The 19,523-nt window shown below is 38.1% G+C and overlaps 3 protein-coding genes across 3 annotated transcripts; all 3 read right to left on the bottom strand.

Moving 5' to 3' along the window:
- Positions 1-235: 235 nt before the first annotated feature.
- Positions 236-5,071, bottom strand: LOC148740094 (uncharacterized). Its single transcript, XM_088748148.1, has 4 exons — positions 4,271-5,071; positions 3,880-3,994; positions 1,470-1,564; positions 236-1,324 (listed from the first exon to the last, which is right to left on the bottom strand). The coding sequence occupies exons 1-4, from the start codon at positions 4,598-4,600 to the stop codon at positions 659-661; spliced, it is 1,206 nt and encodes a 401-aa protein (XP_088604274.1). The 5' UTR covers positions 4,601-5,071; the 3' UTR covers positions 236-658.
- A 3,070-nt stretch (positions 5,072-8,141) lies between these two features.
- Positions 8,142-18,598, bottom strand: LOC148740095 (uncharacterized). The gene is made up of 4 exons (XM_088748161.1): positions 17,996-18,598; positions 17,593-17,717; positions 11,788-11,881; positions 8,142-11,643 (listed from the first exon to the last, which is right to left on the bottom strand). Exons 1-4 carry the CDS (start codon positions 18,323-18,325, stop codon positions 10,975-10,977), a joined length of 1,218 nt encoding a protein of 405 aa, XP_088604287.1. The 5' UTR covers positions 18,326-18,598; the 3' UTR covers positions 8,142-10,974.
- LOC148740096 (P2X purinoceptor 7-like) lies at positions 14,980-17,596 on the bottom strand. The gene is made up of 3 exons (XM_088748156.1): positions 16,624-17,596; positions 16,176-16,430; positions 14,980-15,953 (listed from the first exon to the last, which is right to left on the bottom strand). The coding sequence occupies exons 1-3, from the start codon at positions 16,851-16,853 to the stop codon at positions 15,788-15,790; spliced, it is 651 nt and encodes a 216-aa protein (XP_088604282.1). The 5' UTR covers positions 16,854-17,596; the 3' UTR covers positions 14,980-15,787.
- Positions 18,599-19,523: the final 925 nt, after the last annotated feature.

Below are 19,523 nucleotides of genomic sequence, written 5' to 3' on the forward strand. Positions count from 1 at the left end.
GCAAAGTAAGGCAAGATGCTGTAGTCAGAGACTTACACTGTTGTTTAGTTGTCTCATTGATGGTCTAGACTTTAGTCCCAGGTCTCCTCTTGGTGTGCTGAACCATCTAAGGTTCAGTTAATCAATGGCCTGTATTCTCCTATTACCACGGTTGACACGTTCGTTCAAAACTTGAATATAGTAAGTAGACTATATATACATTACTGTTGGTGGATACTATACATCAACGAACCTCTTTTCTTCATTTGAAAGCGTTTTATTTATTTATCACATCGTTTATTTATTCATCTTGTAATTTAATTATTTCTACCAATCTAATAAAACACGAAGTGCACGATATAGTTTCAGAAATTCTTGATGAAATGACTGATTATTACATATCTTGCATATTTTATCTCTGACATCAATAAACAATCGTCAACTAGTACTTCCCTTTTCCTTGAAATATCGCTGAGTTGTAAGTCTGACTTAAAGTAATTCTACTGAATTCGATTTTCTCGAAAAGTTCTAATGGCAATGAATTTCTTGATTGTCACTGACCATTTTAAACTGCTCCTCTAACTTGGATTACAATGTGACATTAAATGAATAATTTCATCCTCCACAAAGTTATTCAGTTCAGAACTAAGTTTGAAAAATGAAAGGCCTGATTTTTTTTTTAACGGATCCATAAGTTCAACGAGTAGGACTGTGATGGAGCGTCTCCTCTTTGAGCACTATAACCAAAGTCATATTCAGATTCATATCCAGGGCTTCCTTTGAGAGAAAAAGAAGCATTGTCAGTTTCTGTGATTCCAATCCCATGATCAGCACGTGCACAGCTACTTCCTCCTCCACCAATCATCATCACTGATCCATCACCAGTTCTCCAGGCACACCAGAAGCCGATCTTGTTGGCGCTTTGAATGCTTCCACTGCACTCAGCCTGTTGAAACCCGTCTGTTGACTTGTACTGTCCGCCATATTGAATCGTACAATTTCCCAGACACTGATCACTGGCCCAGACTTTACCATTTCTAAAGTCGCCATAACTTGTGATTTTAGATCGGAATGTTTGACCACCCAAACAGTTACCTGTGGTCTGTAACAGTGGAGTGTGGCTGGGGTCATCACTGCGCGTGATCTTTATTTCTCTACCGCTGACCAACCAAAATGCTGGTGAGATCATATCGTTGTTCATGGATGGGTTATTTGTTGTTCCAGTAGCAGTTGGCTGGTCATACCACCATCTCCCATCGTCGCGCATCCAATTCTTGCCATCGCTGTTTGAGAATCGAGCGATAAGAGTCCAGTTTTGGTTGTTGTCAGCCATGTGGCAGTAAACCTATTAAAGAAAGAACATTACAGTTTAATTTGTTTGTATCGCCAAGCATAGGTGGGATTAAAAGGCTTGGTTATTTTAACCTTCACCTGCAATACTGGTACAAATTCAATTCGTGCTTTACCCTTTGTTTACTTTCACTGCTTACCTGTAATTCCACATTCCCAATTTTTAGCCAGTATTCACCACCCAGTAACTGCTCCCTATTCATTATTTGAGCCACTTCACCACATGAGTTGGCGACTGTAGAATAAATCCAACAACAACATTAAAGTTCGCCTCAGTGGAGTATAGTATCATTTAATTCCAGTATTACGGCTTTGAAGCCACTTTTTTGTGCCTTCTAGTTACGAGAATTTTCAAACCTAACAATTTTCTTCTTGATGCATTTTCCAGTTTCTTTAAGAGCACCCCTAGTACTGAAATAACCACTTTTCTAATCTCTCTACTTCGATTTATTTCCGTTTTTTAAACATTTTTACTTTACAGCTGGATGAAAGCATTCGCATCTGAGGGTACAACCACGTAGATAAAAAATTGCCCATCTTTTTCGTGTTTTTAATAACAATACATGGACAGCTTAATCTTATTCTACGACTTTCTGGATGGGCACAACGTTACAATCCGATAGATTGTAACGACTTGTGCGATGGTCTCGCCTTCCTTACGTTTCTTGGCAAAATTTGAGCCGACAGAGTGCGGCCGTTTTCAAGTTAATCAGTTCATGCATCGGATAACGCGCAGAAGGCGTCTTGAATAGTAGATGCCGCGGGGTCAGTAAAGAGAAACAATTGGCGTTGTTTGTTGCTTTTGCAGCCAGCTGCGTCGGATAATACTTTGAAGCTTTTGAACCACTTTTGCCATTGGTGAGCAAGAGAATTTTGATCGTCATGGGATCAAACGGCAGAATTAAAGCGGTATTTAACAACCACGGGCTCAATAAATCCTCGTCGCCAGTGTAATAACGTGTAATAATAGTTTTCTTCCGATCGGTTCTTATCTTTAATGGCTGCCTATCCTTTTACACAACATCACAACACGACAGCACATGCTCGCTCTACGAATTTTACTCTCTGAGTTCGAAGAGTATGCTTTGCATACCATAGCACTTTGTCAACTATTGACTATTACTGTTAACTACTCGGTTCTGAAAAAAAAAGTTCTTTATTCGCGCACACACTAATCCAAGTAATAAAATGTGGAGCCAAAATTTACGAGTTTTATACCTGCTAGCATTCTGCATATATTACGGTCACACTGCAATGTACACTAATTAGCAACGATTGTAGAATTTTAGCATTCTCCCCATTTTTTTGCAGTTCATTAGCGTTCCTTCGAGAATACGTTTAGTCTTTCTTTCCCGCGTTCGGTATAAAATACGTGTTGTTAATATTCTAGCTTTTTAGTTTCATCGTTGATTTCATCGAGAGAACATCTTGTCTTAAGAGAACATCTGGTTTAGAGTTGCCTTTTCGCGGCCTACAGCGCCGATACAATCTAACATCCTAGTTATTATGTTCATCGCGTTCGCTTTAGCCGCCTTTCAGTTTTATATTTCTGCATTTTGTAAGCTTCTATTTTTGTTGGTTCTTCATAAGTTCAAACCTCTCCTTCCGATCGAGCGTTTGTAATCATTGCTGTAAGCGGCAACGAAAAGACTCGCCTTTTGGTAGCAACAACGATTATATTTTGATAAAACGTAAATGGCGGCGTAAATTGCTGATTATGCAACAATTACAATGTCCTCTAATCTACGTTTATAACCCCTCTCCTGTGGGATGAAAATTAAAAACAAAAAATATAATACACCTCCCCTTACCGAAATTTGCGCGTGTGAGAAAACAAAACATAACAAAAGAAATAAGCCGATCCGTTGAAGTGACTTACTAAGTTTAATTCTTGAAATCTTGTTTTGAAATTAACAAAGATCCCTGTAGCGACCATGGGAGGCAGTAACGTATTTGAGGAATGAATATTAACGTTCTCTCATGCTAGATTATGATCACAGACAGCTTGAATCTTGCGTTTTCATCGGTCAGATTGTGTAAGTTTGCACAGTTTTCAAGACGAATCAAGTAAAAAATATTCTCGCAAATACGTTTTTTCCATAGTCAGAGGAACGGTATGCACAGGGGCGATAATGTATCACCATCAAAAACGCTGGTGAAGCGGCAGAATCATCACGAGCGCTGGCTATAATTTTTCACGGGTGTATATATTCCTCATTAAAAGCTATTTTTCTCGTATTTTATACTTAGTGGCGACAGCATGTTCATGAACTTTTGGATCATGACCTAAGGGGAACAAAATATTCTGTATTTAGAACCGATTCCGGTTTCAATTCCCGTTATGAAGTTTTTTCAAAAGCTGTTGTTATTTCATTTTTTGTCCAGAGAGTGAAAGAGTTCTGTCTTATTCTAAGATGCGTCAGCCAGCTGGATTTTGCTTGAGGAGCGGCTATTTACATGTTCGGCTCCATTGAGCACTTATATTACTTCGGCGTGTTCTGCAGATTTTACAAAAAAAAAAAAAAAAATTAGAAATAAATGCAATCGTACCAATAATTTGACAGTCATCTCCGGTCCACGGATGTATGCAGGAACATGAAAACGTTTGGTTCTTCTCGTGAAACAAACAAGAACCACCATTACGACAGCCTGTCATGAGACATCCCTAAAAAGGCAAACATGTATTGTCGTTTAACAGGCATTTTTAATTCACAAAATAGAGTAGAACTCTTCTTGTTCAGCTGCAGTTGTTTCCATGTATGTAACCACTCGATAAATCATGGAAATTTCAAACCAATATAAATGAAATTGCGATGCTCCTTTACAATTGAAAATAACAACTTCTTTCTTCTTGTACGTGTTAAGGAAAGAAAAAAAACAAAAAAACAAAGAAACGAAATAAAAAACAAAAACAAGGGAAAAAGCAATAACAAAACTATACCTTGAGCATCATAGAAAAAATGAAGCCTTTTTGATCAGAAAACTGGGCATTTCCGTCGAGGATCCCATGCCTGTTCAGTTCACAAGTTCCTTTATCGTCCTTTTTGGATGGTTCTTCGAAGTTTGTTGAAGTACACCAGGAGTTTTTGAGGCATGAAAGACTGCATGATATTTGAGTGGGAGATCGAAACTGTTTCACAGCATTACCATTAAGGCGCTTGCTCTCCTTAGTGGCGAATAACGCTGAACGAGAATGCGTCGAGTCTTCTTTAGCAAAAAGGATGGCGAGTCCTTGAAATAGGAAGAGGAAGAAACTTTCCATGACCGCCATTTCTAAAACATATCATTAACTGAGTGAGATGTTGATGCAGGTGTTAACTTTATTGGAAGTTGAAGCAGTACAACACCATTGGAAAATTCTTAATTATCGACGTTGAACAAATTTTAAGACAGAAGCCACATGCGGTAATCTAATAAATGAATATTTGCTTGGTTTCTGTGTAAGATGGAATCGACGTATCCTGTGTAACCGAGATCTTAAAGAACAAGTTCAGGCGAGATGTAAAGTGAACTACAATTAACTGATTTTTATGCCATCGAGTCAGGAGAGTAAGAAAACCAGAAGCTCCATCATTTGCCCCCGAGTAAATCCTGCTATTTTGAACAATTTGACGAGAAACTTCTGGCCTATCCTGATCTCGCTCGCTAATCTAGCTTCCCGTTTCCCTTTCATATCAAATTTGCACCGTTCAAATGTGGAATAAAGGGTCTCGTACAACTGATAGACAGGAAAAAGAGATAACAAGGCCCAAATTTTGAAAAATATGTTAAGATATATATATCATCTGGCTCGGAACCTTTTAGATTCTCAAGTCTTCAAATTACAGTTAACTTATTTCCATCGCAGACCGTGAATAAAAATTAAGTAAAGAAAAGTTATGGGATCAACTAAGAATTTTTAATTTTGGCTGCTGTAGCTTGCTTTCCTTGAATTTTTCCATAAACATTTAAATTTATCAGCTGGTTTTAGAGATAATGTTGATCCAGAAAAATACACAGTGATTTTGGATGCCTTAATTTGATATTTCAGAAGAGAAGAGAGTAGGTGAATCTCGGATGACTTCGAGAAAAACTACTCCAATTATTAACCCTTTACCAGCAAGCCACGCATACATGGTAGTAATTACAACTATTGCTGTTGTTATTTGTTTCTTGTTGAAATTAAGAGACAACATACACCTTATTCCAAAGTGGCGGCTGTCTCAGATGATCTGGGTCGAGTTGCATGAAAACGAGGCATCGAGGGCCAAACTGCGGTATTTACAAATGCTAATACGTCGCGATACGCTGTCATGCCTCAGAATTGTTGTGTGCCAGGGTGTAAAAAGAAGGTTTACGTCGAAAACAAGGTAAAGATTTCTTTCCACACATTTCCTGAAGAAAGAAAGTTATTTTTGAAATGGATTGTCGCTATTCGAAGAGATATAGGCAAACATTTCCAAGTGACAACGTACATAGAGTTTGCTCGAGACATTTCAATCCATCGGATTATCTTCCTTCACTCGCGGGGCGTAAAAATACTTTAAAACCAACAGCAGTACCTTCTGTATTTTTCTGGAAGAAGAGATCCCCAGAATATTTACGGAACACAATATCATGGCGTCCTTTCGAGACAACCTTGTGTACTGTCCTTCGTTTTTGACGGAGGACGATATTCCTGAAAGTTCATTTAATGGAAGAGATACGAATTGATTAAAGAACTCCGGGTTAAAGTTTTGGTTAAAGTGTCGTGGCGATTCGTGCAAAGGATTGTTCACAAAAGCGCAACTTTGTAAGCGGTAAGCGTCGAGTCCACAATAACCTTCGTTGCTTTGCGTGGCCTAGATTCTCAATCGCTTCATACTCTCTCAGGGTAAATGACTACTCGGAAGCGAAGATCGAATATCTTCTTGTCGACCCCGATGTAAATTTTGTTTATACCAGATGAAAAAGGCGACTCCTTGGCCTTGAAGATGCTTTGGATCCGAACACGCCGAACTTGTCAGCCCCTTCCGACAACACAAAAAGGTAGCTTTTCCTACTGATGGATGGGCGACAGCACTTGAAAAAAGTCCATCATTTGCTTCTGCGAAAATGGACATACATATTGTGAATTCAGGAAAAAAGTACCAAAACAGCGAATATCACTCGTTGCCTACAGGACTTCGAAAAGCCAAGGCTTTTCTGGCTGACGAATACCTTCACGAGATCCAGACTCAACAAGATCAGTTATTTTTATTATCGCGCGAAGTGCTTCCACAGTTTCAAAGTCCGCGAGGAACCACATAACTTGAAACTTGCGCTCTGCAATGTTTCTGGAGATGTAGAATATGCCTACTGTGGGCCAAGTTGTGCTGCTGGAAAGACAGGTTTCTGCAACCATATCCTGGCTTTGATGATGAAAGTCTGTAAATATTCTGGGGATCTCTTCTTCCAGTAAAATACAGAAGGTACTACTGTTGGTTTTGAAGTCCTTTTACGCCTCACAAGTGAGGGAAAATAATCCGATGGCTTGAAATGTCTCGGGCAAACTCTCTGTGAGTTGTCACTTGGAAATGTTTGCCTATCTCTCTTCGAATAGCGACGATCCATTTCATAAATAACTTTCTTCCTTCAGGAAATGTGTGGAAAGAAATCTTTACCCCGTTTTCGACACAAACCGTCTTTTTACACCTTGGTACACAACAATTCTGAGGCATGACAGCGTATCCCGACGTATTAACATTTGTAAACACCGCAGTTTGGCCCACGATGCCTCGTTTTCATGCAACTCGACCCAGATCATCTGAGGCAGCCGCCATTTTGGAATAAGGTGTATTATGTAAGTGTGTACATTTTAAAGCTGTTTGATGTTCAGATACAATAAATATATGAAGTTCATATATTTTGAACTGCGGTATTAGATACGTATGATGCACGATCCTTGCAGTAGACAGCGCTATTTATTCAAGAGCGAAAATCAGACCTGAAAAAAATCAAGCCTGTGCGGGATTCAAACCACTGACCTCTGCGATACTAGAGCAGCGCTCTACCAATATTCTACTGATGCATGAGGATTGACAGCTTAGCAAGTGTCACTTTTATCGTTGCTCTCCTTAAAAAGGATCAACTATCTCTTAAGAGAACTCGTGTTATCATTGGCAACGATTTTGACAACTTTACCTAAGAAGTACAGGCTATAAATATTTTCCCGCACTCCTGTGCCCTCGAAAAAAAGATCTTCATTGCACTCAAAAGTGGGTGAAAGTTAATACCTGAACCAGAAAAAATATTGAGTTTACGATGTAACCAATAAGATAGTAACAACTGAATCACCTTCATCTGCAACAGCCCAGCAATGAAACCATCCTACCAAAAAACACAAACGCAAAACTGAACGGAAGTAACGTGAAAAACAGGCTTCACTTTTTAAAATACATCTAAAAAATGACTGATGTAATAGGCAGTGACAGACTTTTCGTACATTAACGCTTTTAGTTAGCGCCCCAATTTAACAAACATAAGAAGACTACTGCACACATTTGTTTCTGCAACACAAAGCATTAATATTTTAAGTAAATCAGCATAACAAATCATTTACTGTACGCCTTAGGATAAATCAGTTATCAAAAATAAAGTCACGTTCGTAAAAAGACAGACTTTTCGTTCCCTAACACTTTTAGTTAGTTGAACGACTCAACATTAAGATTGTGTGCCTTAATTTAACAAACATAAGAGGACTACTGCACACATTTGTTTCTGCGACCCAAAGCATTAACATTTAAAATGAATCGGCGTTATAAATTATTTACTGCACGCCTTAGGATAAATCGGTTATCAAAAGTAAACTCACGTTCATGATAAAAAGTGATTCTTCAATATATGGATTTTTTTTTCAACCAACATTTGGGTACGAAATCCAACATAAGATCTTCATCTCTAGAGATAGTTAACTGCTAAAAGCGGAAAACAATTGTTGTTTTCTACAATGTCTTTCCTTTATTCGGTTGAAATGAGGCAGGTGCTTTTGTATCTAAATGTAAAAATGAAACAAGCTGAAATTACTGGAAGGGAATAATATACAATATACAAAGCGCGCGTAGCCTTAGTGCGTTCTGAGTTTTTTTTTAACTTAATTAATAGAAATTGCCTCATTTTTTGTAACTCAAGATAATGAAGAATAATTCTATCTACGTCGTGACTGATTAACTTAAATGCGCGCAAATTACTTAAAAGGCCGATATGACTGAAAGAAGGAAAATCACAGTTTTCATTCAAACTCAGATATTGGGTGCGAAATCCAGCGTAACATGTTAAGCTCTAGAGAGAGCCAACTTCTAAAAGCGGTAAACAACTGTTATTTTCTAACATTTTTTGGCCTTTATTTGGTTGGAATAAGGCAGGTGCTTCCGTAGCTAAATATAGAAGTGAAACAAGCTGTAAATACAAAAAGGGAATAATATACATAACGCACGTAGCCTTTGTGTGTTCTTAATTTTGTTTAACTTAATTAATAGAACTTGCCTCAGTTTTTGTAACTCGAAATAATGAAAAGCAATCTTATCTACGTCCTAGCTGATCAACTTAAATGCGCGGAAGTTACTTTGAAGGCCACTATAAATGAAAGAAGGAAAATCAGCGTTTTCAATCCAACCGAGATATAATGCGCGCTATCCCAGTAAAAATAAACATTTTCTTAAAGCTCAATATACACTGATTTCGGATATTTAATCTAATTTTATGACTGAACAGAGTTGAAGCTTATTCTTTCATGCCGAGACATTTTACAACATATGTTTTTTTGACGACGCATTTTAACAAACACGCTTCTATCTTATCGGAACGTGACCTACACGTGTTGATCTGAAAAAACGAGTATAATATTTTTATTTTAACACCTCGTTATTTTTTAGCCATCCTTTTAACTTGAAAGTAGCGCTTTTGAGCGAAGTTTTCAAAGTACCTAATCATTCTAAGCAACATATGGCAATCTGCGGTCTTTCCTTGCACTTAGGTGGCACGGAAAGCCGTATAATCTTGAACAAAAGCTCATCTTTCAAACCGGCAGTCTAAATCCCACAGGGATCAACGAACGCTTTTCCTTCTTCTAATTTATTCCTGTTTTTCTCGTCGCCATGCTCCTACCAATAACGTAGCTCCATTTTCTGCCTTTAAAAGTACATTTAACCCACAATTCCTCTATTCACTCCGACGAATGGCTAGCGCTCGAAACGTCAGCTTTTGTAATCATTACGGTGGCCAATTTACCATTTCAACTTTGTTGATATATCCAATTTTTTTCAAAGTAGAGGCTATATCTCAAGAAGTAAAGCAAAAATCGAAAATCCGGAACATCCTTTTAGGTTTATTATACATCCAAATTTCACGAAAATTGACCGAATAACAGCCGCGATTAAACTATCAATAGATCAGAGCTCATGCCAAAAACACTTGAATAAGAAAAAGTGACTTGACATTTTTTATAACGTTACTCAGGTTAGCGATGTCAAAAGGCATGTCAGGCAACAAATTTCTCAGCTTGCCTGCAATTGTTGAGAAGTGAGTAGTAAATGCTTTACCCATGCATTTATTTATTATTTATCTAAAGTCGCCAAAACTTGTGATTTTTGATCGAAACTTATGGAAGGCTTGACGAAGTCTCAAAAATTTCTTGATGAATATTCAGTTAAAACATTAAACACGTATTGCATATTTTATATCTGATACTACTAAAGAATCATCAATGAATACTTCACATTTCCTCGAAAGATCGATGAGTTTTGAGTCTGACTTAAACTGATTCTATTTAATTTGATTTTCCCAGAAAAATCCTGATGGCAATTAATTTATTGACAATGAGAAGCTGAAGATGTTTAATGATCTTAGTATTGTTGCTGGGGTGCTGGTCAAGTCATTTTATCTCTGCTGTGAGAGGAAAAAGATGCGCTATTACTGACCATTTTAAAATGTTCATCTAACTTGGATCACAGTGCGACATTAAATGAATAACATCATCCTCTGCAAAGTTCTTCTTAAACTAAGTTTAAAAAGTAACGATCTAACTGTGTACTATGGAGAGCGCCCATATTTCTTTAAAAAGCGTGGCGTAACGTAGTTACTAAAAATAGAATAAAGAAGTTTCTAGAACGTTTAATCATGCTAACTGAGCGAGTACTCTTGATAGAGCTTTCAAGAAACGTTAGTGTGCAGATTTTCGTTGTGACGTAATAGTAGTGTAATGTTACTAAAAGTAGCAGTATTACAGATCTCAAGAACATTCTGGAACTTTTGTAGAAGATATGCGAGGAGTCGCGATCAGTTGAAGTGAGGCCCTTTTAGTGAGTAAGTACTGCTGTTGCGAAGAGCCCAGAGGAATTAGTGTTGAAATCGTCAGCCGTGTGGAACGCTACGTAGGAGAAAGTATTGTGGACGTCGACAAGTTACAAGAGTTTCAAGTGGACCGTGAGTTGTGAATTAGTGCACTGAGATTGAAGCTGTAATATTTATAGAGAGCTCCAAGTTAGAGGGTAGTTATTGTATTGGTATTAATATCGCTCCGTAAGTAAGTGGATAGTTATTGTACTGGTTATTGATATCGCTCCGTAGTTATTACGTTAGTCAATAAAATAGCTGAGATAGTACGAGTTGTATTTTTCTGTCGATTTGGAAAATACTGTAACACTGTGTTTAACGGATCCATAGGTTCAATGAGTAGGACTGGGATAGCAGATTGATTGAAATGCGATTACCACGACCAACACCATAACCAAAGTCTTGTTCACTGCATCCCTCATCATCAAAAGAGGCATCGTTAGCTTCTGTGATTCCAATCCCATGATCTGCACGATCACATTCCTCTCCTCCTCCACCAATCATCATCACTGATCCATCACCAGTACTCCAGTCACACCAGAAGCCGATCTTGTCGGCACTTTGGATGTGTCCACTGCAATTAGCCTGTTGAAACGCATCTGTTGAATTGTACAGTCCTCCATATTGAGCCGTACAGTTTCCAAGACACTGATCAATGGCCCAACCACTGCCATTTCTAAAGTCACCGTAACTTGTGATTTTAGATCGAAATGTTTGGCCACTCAAACAATTACCTGAGGTCTGTAACAAAGGGGTGTGGCTGGAGTCGTCACTGCGCGTAATCTTTAATTCGCTACCGCGGACTAACCAAAAGGTTGGTGAAATCATATCATTATTCATAGAGGGGTTGTTTGTTGTTCCAATAGCAATTTGCTGGTCATACCACCATCTCCCATCGTCACGCATCCAATTCTTGCCATCGCTGTTTGAGAATCGAGCGATAAGAGTCCAGTGTTGGTTGTTGTCAGCCATGTGGCAGTAAACCTATTAAAGAAAGAAGAACAAGGTTTTAATTTGTTTGCATTGCCAAGCATAAGCTGGGTAAAAGGCTTAGTTATCTTAGCTTTCACCCGCAATACTGTTAGAAATTCGAATCATGCTTTGCCCTTTTTTACTTTCATTGCTTACCTGAAATTCAATTTCCCCAATTTTTAGCCAGTATTCGCCATCCAGTAACTGCTTGTTATTTATTATTTTAGCAACTTCACCACATGAGTTGGCGACCGTGGGATAAATCCAACAACAGCATTTAAGTTCACCCTTCTCAATGAAGTATAGTATCATTTAATTCGAGTATCATGGCTTTAAGGCCACTTTTTGGTGCCTTCTACGGGAATTTTCGAACCCAAGAAATTTCTTCTCGATTCATTATACAATCTCCTTAAGAGCACCTTTAATATTGGAATAACCTATTTTCTAATCTCTCCATTTCGAGCGGTTTCTATTTCTAAATCTTTGCACTTTAAAGCTTTTTTGGAGGAAAGTATTCCCATCTGAGGGTATAGCCACATCAATAAATTAAAAGAAAATTGATTATCTTTTCTTTTTTTAATAACAATACATGGACAGCTTAATCTTATTCTACGACGTTCTAGATGGGCCTATCGTAGAGTATAGCTACTTATTATTTTCCTAGATCGTAACAAATTGAGTGATGGTCTCGCTTCCTCGTGTTTTTCTTTTTTTATTGGCGAAATTTGAGCCCACAAAATGGGGTCTTCTCTCGTGGAGGGAAATATTCAATGACTCAACATTCCGCGGCCGTTTTTTAATCAGCTTCTGCATTGGATAACGCGCATAAGGCATCTTGAATATTAGATACCGCGGTAACTTGGGGGTCAGCAAGGAGAAAGAATGAGCGTTGTTTATCGCTTTTTGCAACCAGCTGCGTCGGAGAATATGTTTAAGCTTTTGAACCACTTTTGCCATTATTTAGCGAGAGAATTTTGATCGTCATAGGATCAAACGGCGGAATTAAAGCGGTATTTAACAATTCGGCCATGAGTTCGATTAATCCTCGTCGCCAGTGTAAAAACGTGTAATAATAGTTTCCTTCCGATCGGTTTTCATTTTTAATGGCTGCATGCCCATCCTTCTTACACAATATCACAACACGACGGCATACGCTCGCTCTACGAATTTTACTCTTTGTTGGAAAAGCATGATTTGTGTTTAGCATTTTGTCAACCATTAACTATTACAAAGCCCTCCGTTATACATATACAATCCCTCTTCTATGGGATAAAAGTTAAATTCTCAAAAATAAAATTCAATTATACCTCCTCTCACCGAAATTTGCGCGAGCGAGAAACAAAACAAAACAATGCTAATCTTGTTTTAGAATTAACAAAGATCCTCGTAGCGACAACGGGAGGCTGTAACGTATTTGAGCGATCGAATATTTACAATCTGTCTCGCTAGATTATGATTACAGACTGCTTGAATCTTGCGTCTTCATCGGTCGAATCACGTAAGTTAGCACAGTTTTCAACACAAATCAACTTAAAAAATATGATTGAATAGACTTTTTTTTTAATTGTTAGAGAAAGAGTATGTACAGAGGCGATAAGGTAGTCGCCATTAGTTACACTGATGAAGCGAACATCAAGCACGAAATGATTTTAACGGGTATGTAGTTGCCTCATTAAAGTGTCACTACGATTAAATTTGGGGTTTCGTTTTTTATTACATATTTCGAAAATATATGTAAAAGTGACTTACCGTGCCAAGTTTGGAGTCGAAATATGATCTGGAAGTGTGTTTATTTGCACTACAATTTTCGTAAATATCCTGCCACCATTACTCGATTCAGAAAATGACTGGGAGTAGTATTTGAAGGAGTTGGGGCGAGATGTGAAATAGAAACATCAACACGGCAAAACAAGGTACACAAACGTGGCTAATTTCGCATTCAGGACGAGATATTTTTGGAAGCTTTGAGAGGTTCTTTCTTCGCTATTTTTGACTAAAACGAAAGTATGCCTGGTAGACATTATATAATAATAATAATAATAATAATAATAATAATAATAACATTATTTATCCTCGAATTTCAAGGTAGCACGCAAGTGCTAATATCTCCGAGCAACAACTAAACTGAAACTAAATAAATTCAAATAATGGTGGTTTTTGAGGAGAGGGGAAAACCGCAGTACCCGGGCAAAAACCTCTCGGGGCAGAGTAGAGAACCAACAAACTCAATCTACATATGACATCGGGTCCGGGAATCGAACCCGGGACACAGCGGTGGAAGGCGAGCGCTCTCACCACTACACCAACCCTGCTTCCCCAAACCCTGCTCCTCCCACGTTGTGTTGTTCAGGACTGTGGAAACATAAAGAACGATGAATTGGGGATCTCTATTCATAATTCTCCTGATTCGGGTAGCGTTAGACTAAAGTGGAAAAGGTTCGTGTCTATTCATCGGAAGGATTTCAAGCCAGTGGGAAAATTTGCAGTGTGCTCCTAGCATTTCACAAGGGATTTTTTTACGCTTGCTTTTCCGATGAAAGGCATGAAAAGAAAGGTTGAAGAAGAGGACGTTTCCAACTATTTGGAAAAAATCGTTTGAAACACTCTCAAAGCGGAGTCGACGATCGGTGAGTGAAATTACAATGTATTTGCGCTGTGATTATCACCATAACATTTGTTTCCTCACTTACCTGTGACATGATTTTTTTCTGGCATCGTTGTTCAATATTCGTGTAATGAATGCTCCGACTATTTATACTTCCCATATTGTTGCATGTGTTTTCATACTTTTCTGCTTTCTTCTCATAGTTACAGTAAAACGGGCGTTTGCGAAAAATGGGCATTTGCGCTGGGTGGACGTGAAGTCAATTCCCCAATTCCCAGACCTTCCCACTCAACCGTAAAATGTAGAAAAAGTGAAGCTACATAGAAATCCGGTTCTCTATTTTTTGAGATATTACCTTGCTGTTACTTTGAGATTTCACAGTTCTCCAAAGTTCCCTCCAAGAAATCAGCAAATTTTGAGTTACACGCGAGTCTTTTAAAACGACCAAAATTGAACTTAGTCTGATTTCTACATTCTATAAATTCAGTTACTGTTTGCGGGTGATAAAGACCCTATATGGAGTCGTGAAGAAATCGAAAATGCATATAAAAAACTGAAGGAAGATGATGACTCAGTGAAGACTCATCAGAACCCAAGGTACAAAGATGCAGAATCTACTGCATTCCCATCTGAGCTCTAACTATCCTTTGGGAAGTGATTTAGGCTTAAAACTAAATCCAGTATGAGAGGATCTATTTCAGCACAAGAATACATGAAATATGTTTTTTTAATTTAATCAGATAAGAATTGGAAAAAAAACAAAGAGGCATAGCCAGCCCATATACTGGAAGTCCCAGTCCTAAGTGTTCGGTTTGTCCACTCTACCACTTGGGTGGGCTAGATAGCTTGAGGGCTCAAAGTTGTCATGTGTGCAATGAACAGAATTATTACAAAAAGGCATTTTTCAGAATGTATGTGAGATCAAAAACCAAATCCACAATTAGCCAGGTTTACAAAAAGTTGAAAAAACGGGCAACACCCTGAGAAAAACAATAAAAATGATGATCATTTTGTTAGTGTTATTTTATTATTTCAGATGCTATGATTAAATGAGTATTTCCTTTCAATCATTTTTTACAGGTTGGACCTACAAGGAAAAAACCATTCAAGAGGAACCGAAGGGAATTGTTTCTCTTTTCCAAACTTCTTATTTTGTTTCAGTTCTGCTACTTGTGCTTCTTCCCAAACCTAAACTTTCTTTATTTTTAAGACAGGTACCTTATTAACCGTGGAAAGTTTCTGCAGTAACTGTGGCCAGACAAAAGTCTGGAAGAGTCAACCAGACCTGCTAGGAATGTTTCCAGCAGGTAACCTGCTATTAAGTTTTACAGTGCTCTGTGCTGGGGCATCCATCCGAAAGGTACTACTGGTATTTACGCACATGGGTATATTGGCTTACCATGAGCCGACATACTATTATCACCAAAGGCACCTTTTGATCCCCTCCATTATCTCCTTCTGGCGAAAATACCAGAAGAGGATACTGGAGACACTGACGAACAAGGAAGTTTAATGACACATGACACTCTTCAAGAGCAAAATGTCCATTTATTATTCATTTTCTTCATCTTCGAATCCACGGTAATGGCCATTTTGACTCGGAAATTGTTTCCTGATTTTATTGTAAGCACAACAGGGTAAGGGGTATCGCTTGGAACTACCAATATAACTCCACAGCAGTCTTGTAAATTGGTGATAGGCCACAGACCTCAGGAATCTAGTGAGGGAAATATCATCACTGTTCATTCAAGGAAGGACTGGATGGAAATGAATAAATAATCCTTTTAAAAATAAGCAGTGGGGCCAATAAAGCCATTTAGAAAATGAAAAATGTGATTCTATGAGATCAGTCCACGGCGATAAGCTTAGATGTATCAATTATTCAACGCTATGTAAGGTTCGATCGTTCCGATACAAAGTCAACAATACCCCAACTTACTCATCATCACTTTTGTTGCTTTGCCCACGAACAGTTGTGTACGACTTTCCAGCTCGTGTTTTTAGGCCCAGTGCAGCCACTTCCAATACGTGGCGGTTTAAGCAGACGCTTTCAAACCCTGGATGGAGGGTTATGCATACGTTCTGGTCTCTAATGGCTTCTTCCATGACCTCTTGGCAGCGATCTATCTCTTTACAGCAAATGCACTCCTCCGCTTTTGTCACACGGCTGACAGAGCAGTTCGAGCACGAACACCTGCAAAATAATTTGAAAAATTTGTCAAACGAAAGAAAAATACGTCTGTATAAAATCATTACTTGTCTGACCGCTTTAATAAAACTATCGCATAAAATCAGGACTACAGTTAATCACATAGCAACGATTTTACGACGGTTGTTTGAAATTGGAAAATAAAAATATAAATCTACATTCCATGATAATACCATACCATTCATTCGCTGGCACCTCTCCCGAATATCTTCGCTGAAACAATTGTTCATCTTCTTCTTCGCGGTGAACGCTTTCGTTGTAGACCGCGGCTTCTTCCTCGGTGGCAAGAGGTTCGTAACTGTCGTCGCACGGCGCAAACTCAGAAAATTCCTCAATCACTTCGTCAACTATAAAACTTTCTTGATCACTTTCAGATGTGCAGGAAGAGGAATCCGACAGAGATGACATCTTAAACGTCTTATAAACGGCTCTAAACACACAAGCTTTTCCCAAATGCGAATATTTTGGTTGATGTTTCTACGTAGCAGCGCATAAATCACGTGGTCAAACGCAAGACAACTTTACGGAGATCTCGGGGGCTATTGTTTTGCGAACTTTGTAATGGCGGATGGTAACTACGCACTTTTCAGTGGGAAATTTCCAGCCCCCGTACGCAAGTATCGTTTCAGTTTTTCGCTATTTGTATAATTTTGAACATATAGAAAAGATTTATGTTAACATAACCCGGAAACAAAAACAAAAACTTTTGTCGTAGTAGCACTTTAAAACCCACTTCCTCGCATTGACTGTAAATTGCCACTGGCAATCTGGTAAAGTCCCCCACACAGTATTGTGAAGCGCATTTGATCATCTACACAGTCATGTTAATTTGCGCTATATAGAAAGGTTAATTAATTCATTTCAGACTGAGTGGCGACGGCATACTAATGAACTTTCGGATCATGTCTTAAGAGAAAAGAAAAGAGTCTGTATGGGGAACCAATTCCGCTTTCAATTCCTGTTATGAAGTTTTTTCAAAAGCTGTTGTTATTTCATTTTTTTTCCAGAGAGTGAAAGAGTTCTGTCATATTCTTAGATGCGCCAGCCAGCTGGATATTGCTTAAGGAGCGGTTATTTACATTTTCGGCTCCATTGAGCACTCTTATTACTTTTCCCTGTTCTAAAGGTTTAATTAAAGAAAAGAATTGCAATCTTACCAATTATTCGACAGTCATCTCCAGTCCAAGGATGTATGCAGGAACATGAAAATGTTTGGTTCTTCTCATGAAACAAACAAGAACCGCCATTACCACAACCTGACACGAGACATCCCTAAAAATAACAAGCATGTATGGTCGTTTAACAGGCATATTTACCTTACTGAGTAGAAATCTTCCAAATCAGCTGCGGTCGTTTTGCGGGTACTCGAACTTGACAGAATTAAGAGATAAGGAGCAAACACTCAATAACTCTCGGAAATTTCAAACTACTATGCATGTAATTGAGAAGCTCTCTTAGAAATGAAAATGACAACTGTTTTTCTTTTTGTACGTATTAAAAAAAAAAAAAAAAAAAAAAAAACCAAGAGAAAAACAATAGAAAAACTTTACCTTGAGCACCATAGAGAAAGTAAAGCTTTCTTGATCATAAAACTGAGAATTTCCGTCGAGGATCCCATGCTTGTTCAGTTCACAAGTTCCTTTCTCGTCCTTTTTAGTTGGTTCCTCGAAGTTTGTAGAAGTACACCAGGAGTTTCTGAGGCACGAAAGGCTGCATGATATTTGATTGGGAGATTGAAATCGTTTGACAGCATGACCAGCAAGTCGCTTGTTCTCCTGGGTGGTGAATAACGCTGAACGAGAAAGCGTAGACTCTTCTCTCGCGGAAATAATGGCGATTCCTTGAAAGAGGAAGAGGAAGAAACTTTCCTTGATCGCCATTTCTAAACATACTAGGCACGAACAAAGTGACGTAAGTTTTATAAGCGTTGAAACAGTACAACACGATTGGCCAGTTCTTATCGAGGTTGGATTAAGGGAGAAGCCAGATGGTAACCTGATAGACGAATATTTGTTAACTTTCCGCGTAAACCTATGAAATGGACGAATTCTGTGTTGCTAGTTGATTTCTTTGTCATCGTGTCGAAAGAGACGATCCTTTATTTGTTTCTGCGACCCAAAGCATTAACATTAACGTTATAAATTATTTACTGCACGCCTTAGGATAAATCGGTTATCAAAAAGAAAGTCACGTTCATGATAAAAAGTGATTCTTCAATATATGATTTTTTTTTCAACTAACATTTGGGTGCGAAATCCAACATAACATCCTCCTCTCTAGAGATAGTTAACTATTAAATGCTGAAAACAATGATTGTTTTCTAAAATGTTTTACCTTTATTTGGTTGAAATGAGGCAGGTGCTTTTGTGTCTAACTATAAAAATGAAACAAGCTGAAATTACGGGAAGGGAATAATGCACAAAGCGCACATAGCCTTAGTGCGTTCTCCGTTCTTTTTTAACTTAATTAATAAAACTTGCCTCATTTTTTGTAACTCAAGATGATGAAAAATAATTTTATCTACGTCATGGCTGATTAACGTAAATGCGCGCAAGTTCTTTAATCAGCGTTTTCATTCAAACTGAGATATTGGGTGCAAAGTCCAGCATAAAATGTTCAGCTTTAGAGAGAGAGCCAACTGCTACAAGTGCTAAAAAACTCTTATTTTCTAAATTTTTTTGCTTTTATTAGGTGGGAATAAGGCAGGTGCTTTCGTAGCTAAATATAGAGGTGAAACAAGCTATAATTAAAGGAAGGGAATATTATGCATAACGCACGTAGCCTTTGTGCGTTCTAAATTTTGATTAACTTAATTAAAAGAACTTGCCTCATTTTTTGTAACTACAAATAATGAAAAACAGTCTTATCTACGTCTTAGCTGATCAACTTAAATGCACGCAAGTTACTTTGAAGGCCACTATAAACGAAAGAAGGAAAATCTGCGTTTTCATTCAAACCGAGATATAATGCGCGCTATCCCTGTAAAAATAAACATTTTCTTAAAGTTTAATAAACCCTGATTTCGGATATTTAATCTAATTTTATGATTGAACAGAGTTGGAGTTTATTCTTTCATGC

The sequence above is a fragment of the Stylophora pistillata genome, chromosome 2, assembly GCF_964205215.1.
Source record: "Stylophora pistillata chromosome 2, jaStyPist1.2, whole genome shotgun sequence".
In the NCBI taxonomy this organism is placed as follows: Eukaryota; Metazoa; Cnidaria; class Anthozoa; order Scleractinia; family Pocilloporidae; genus Stylophora; species Stylophora pistillata.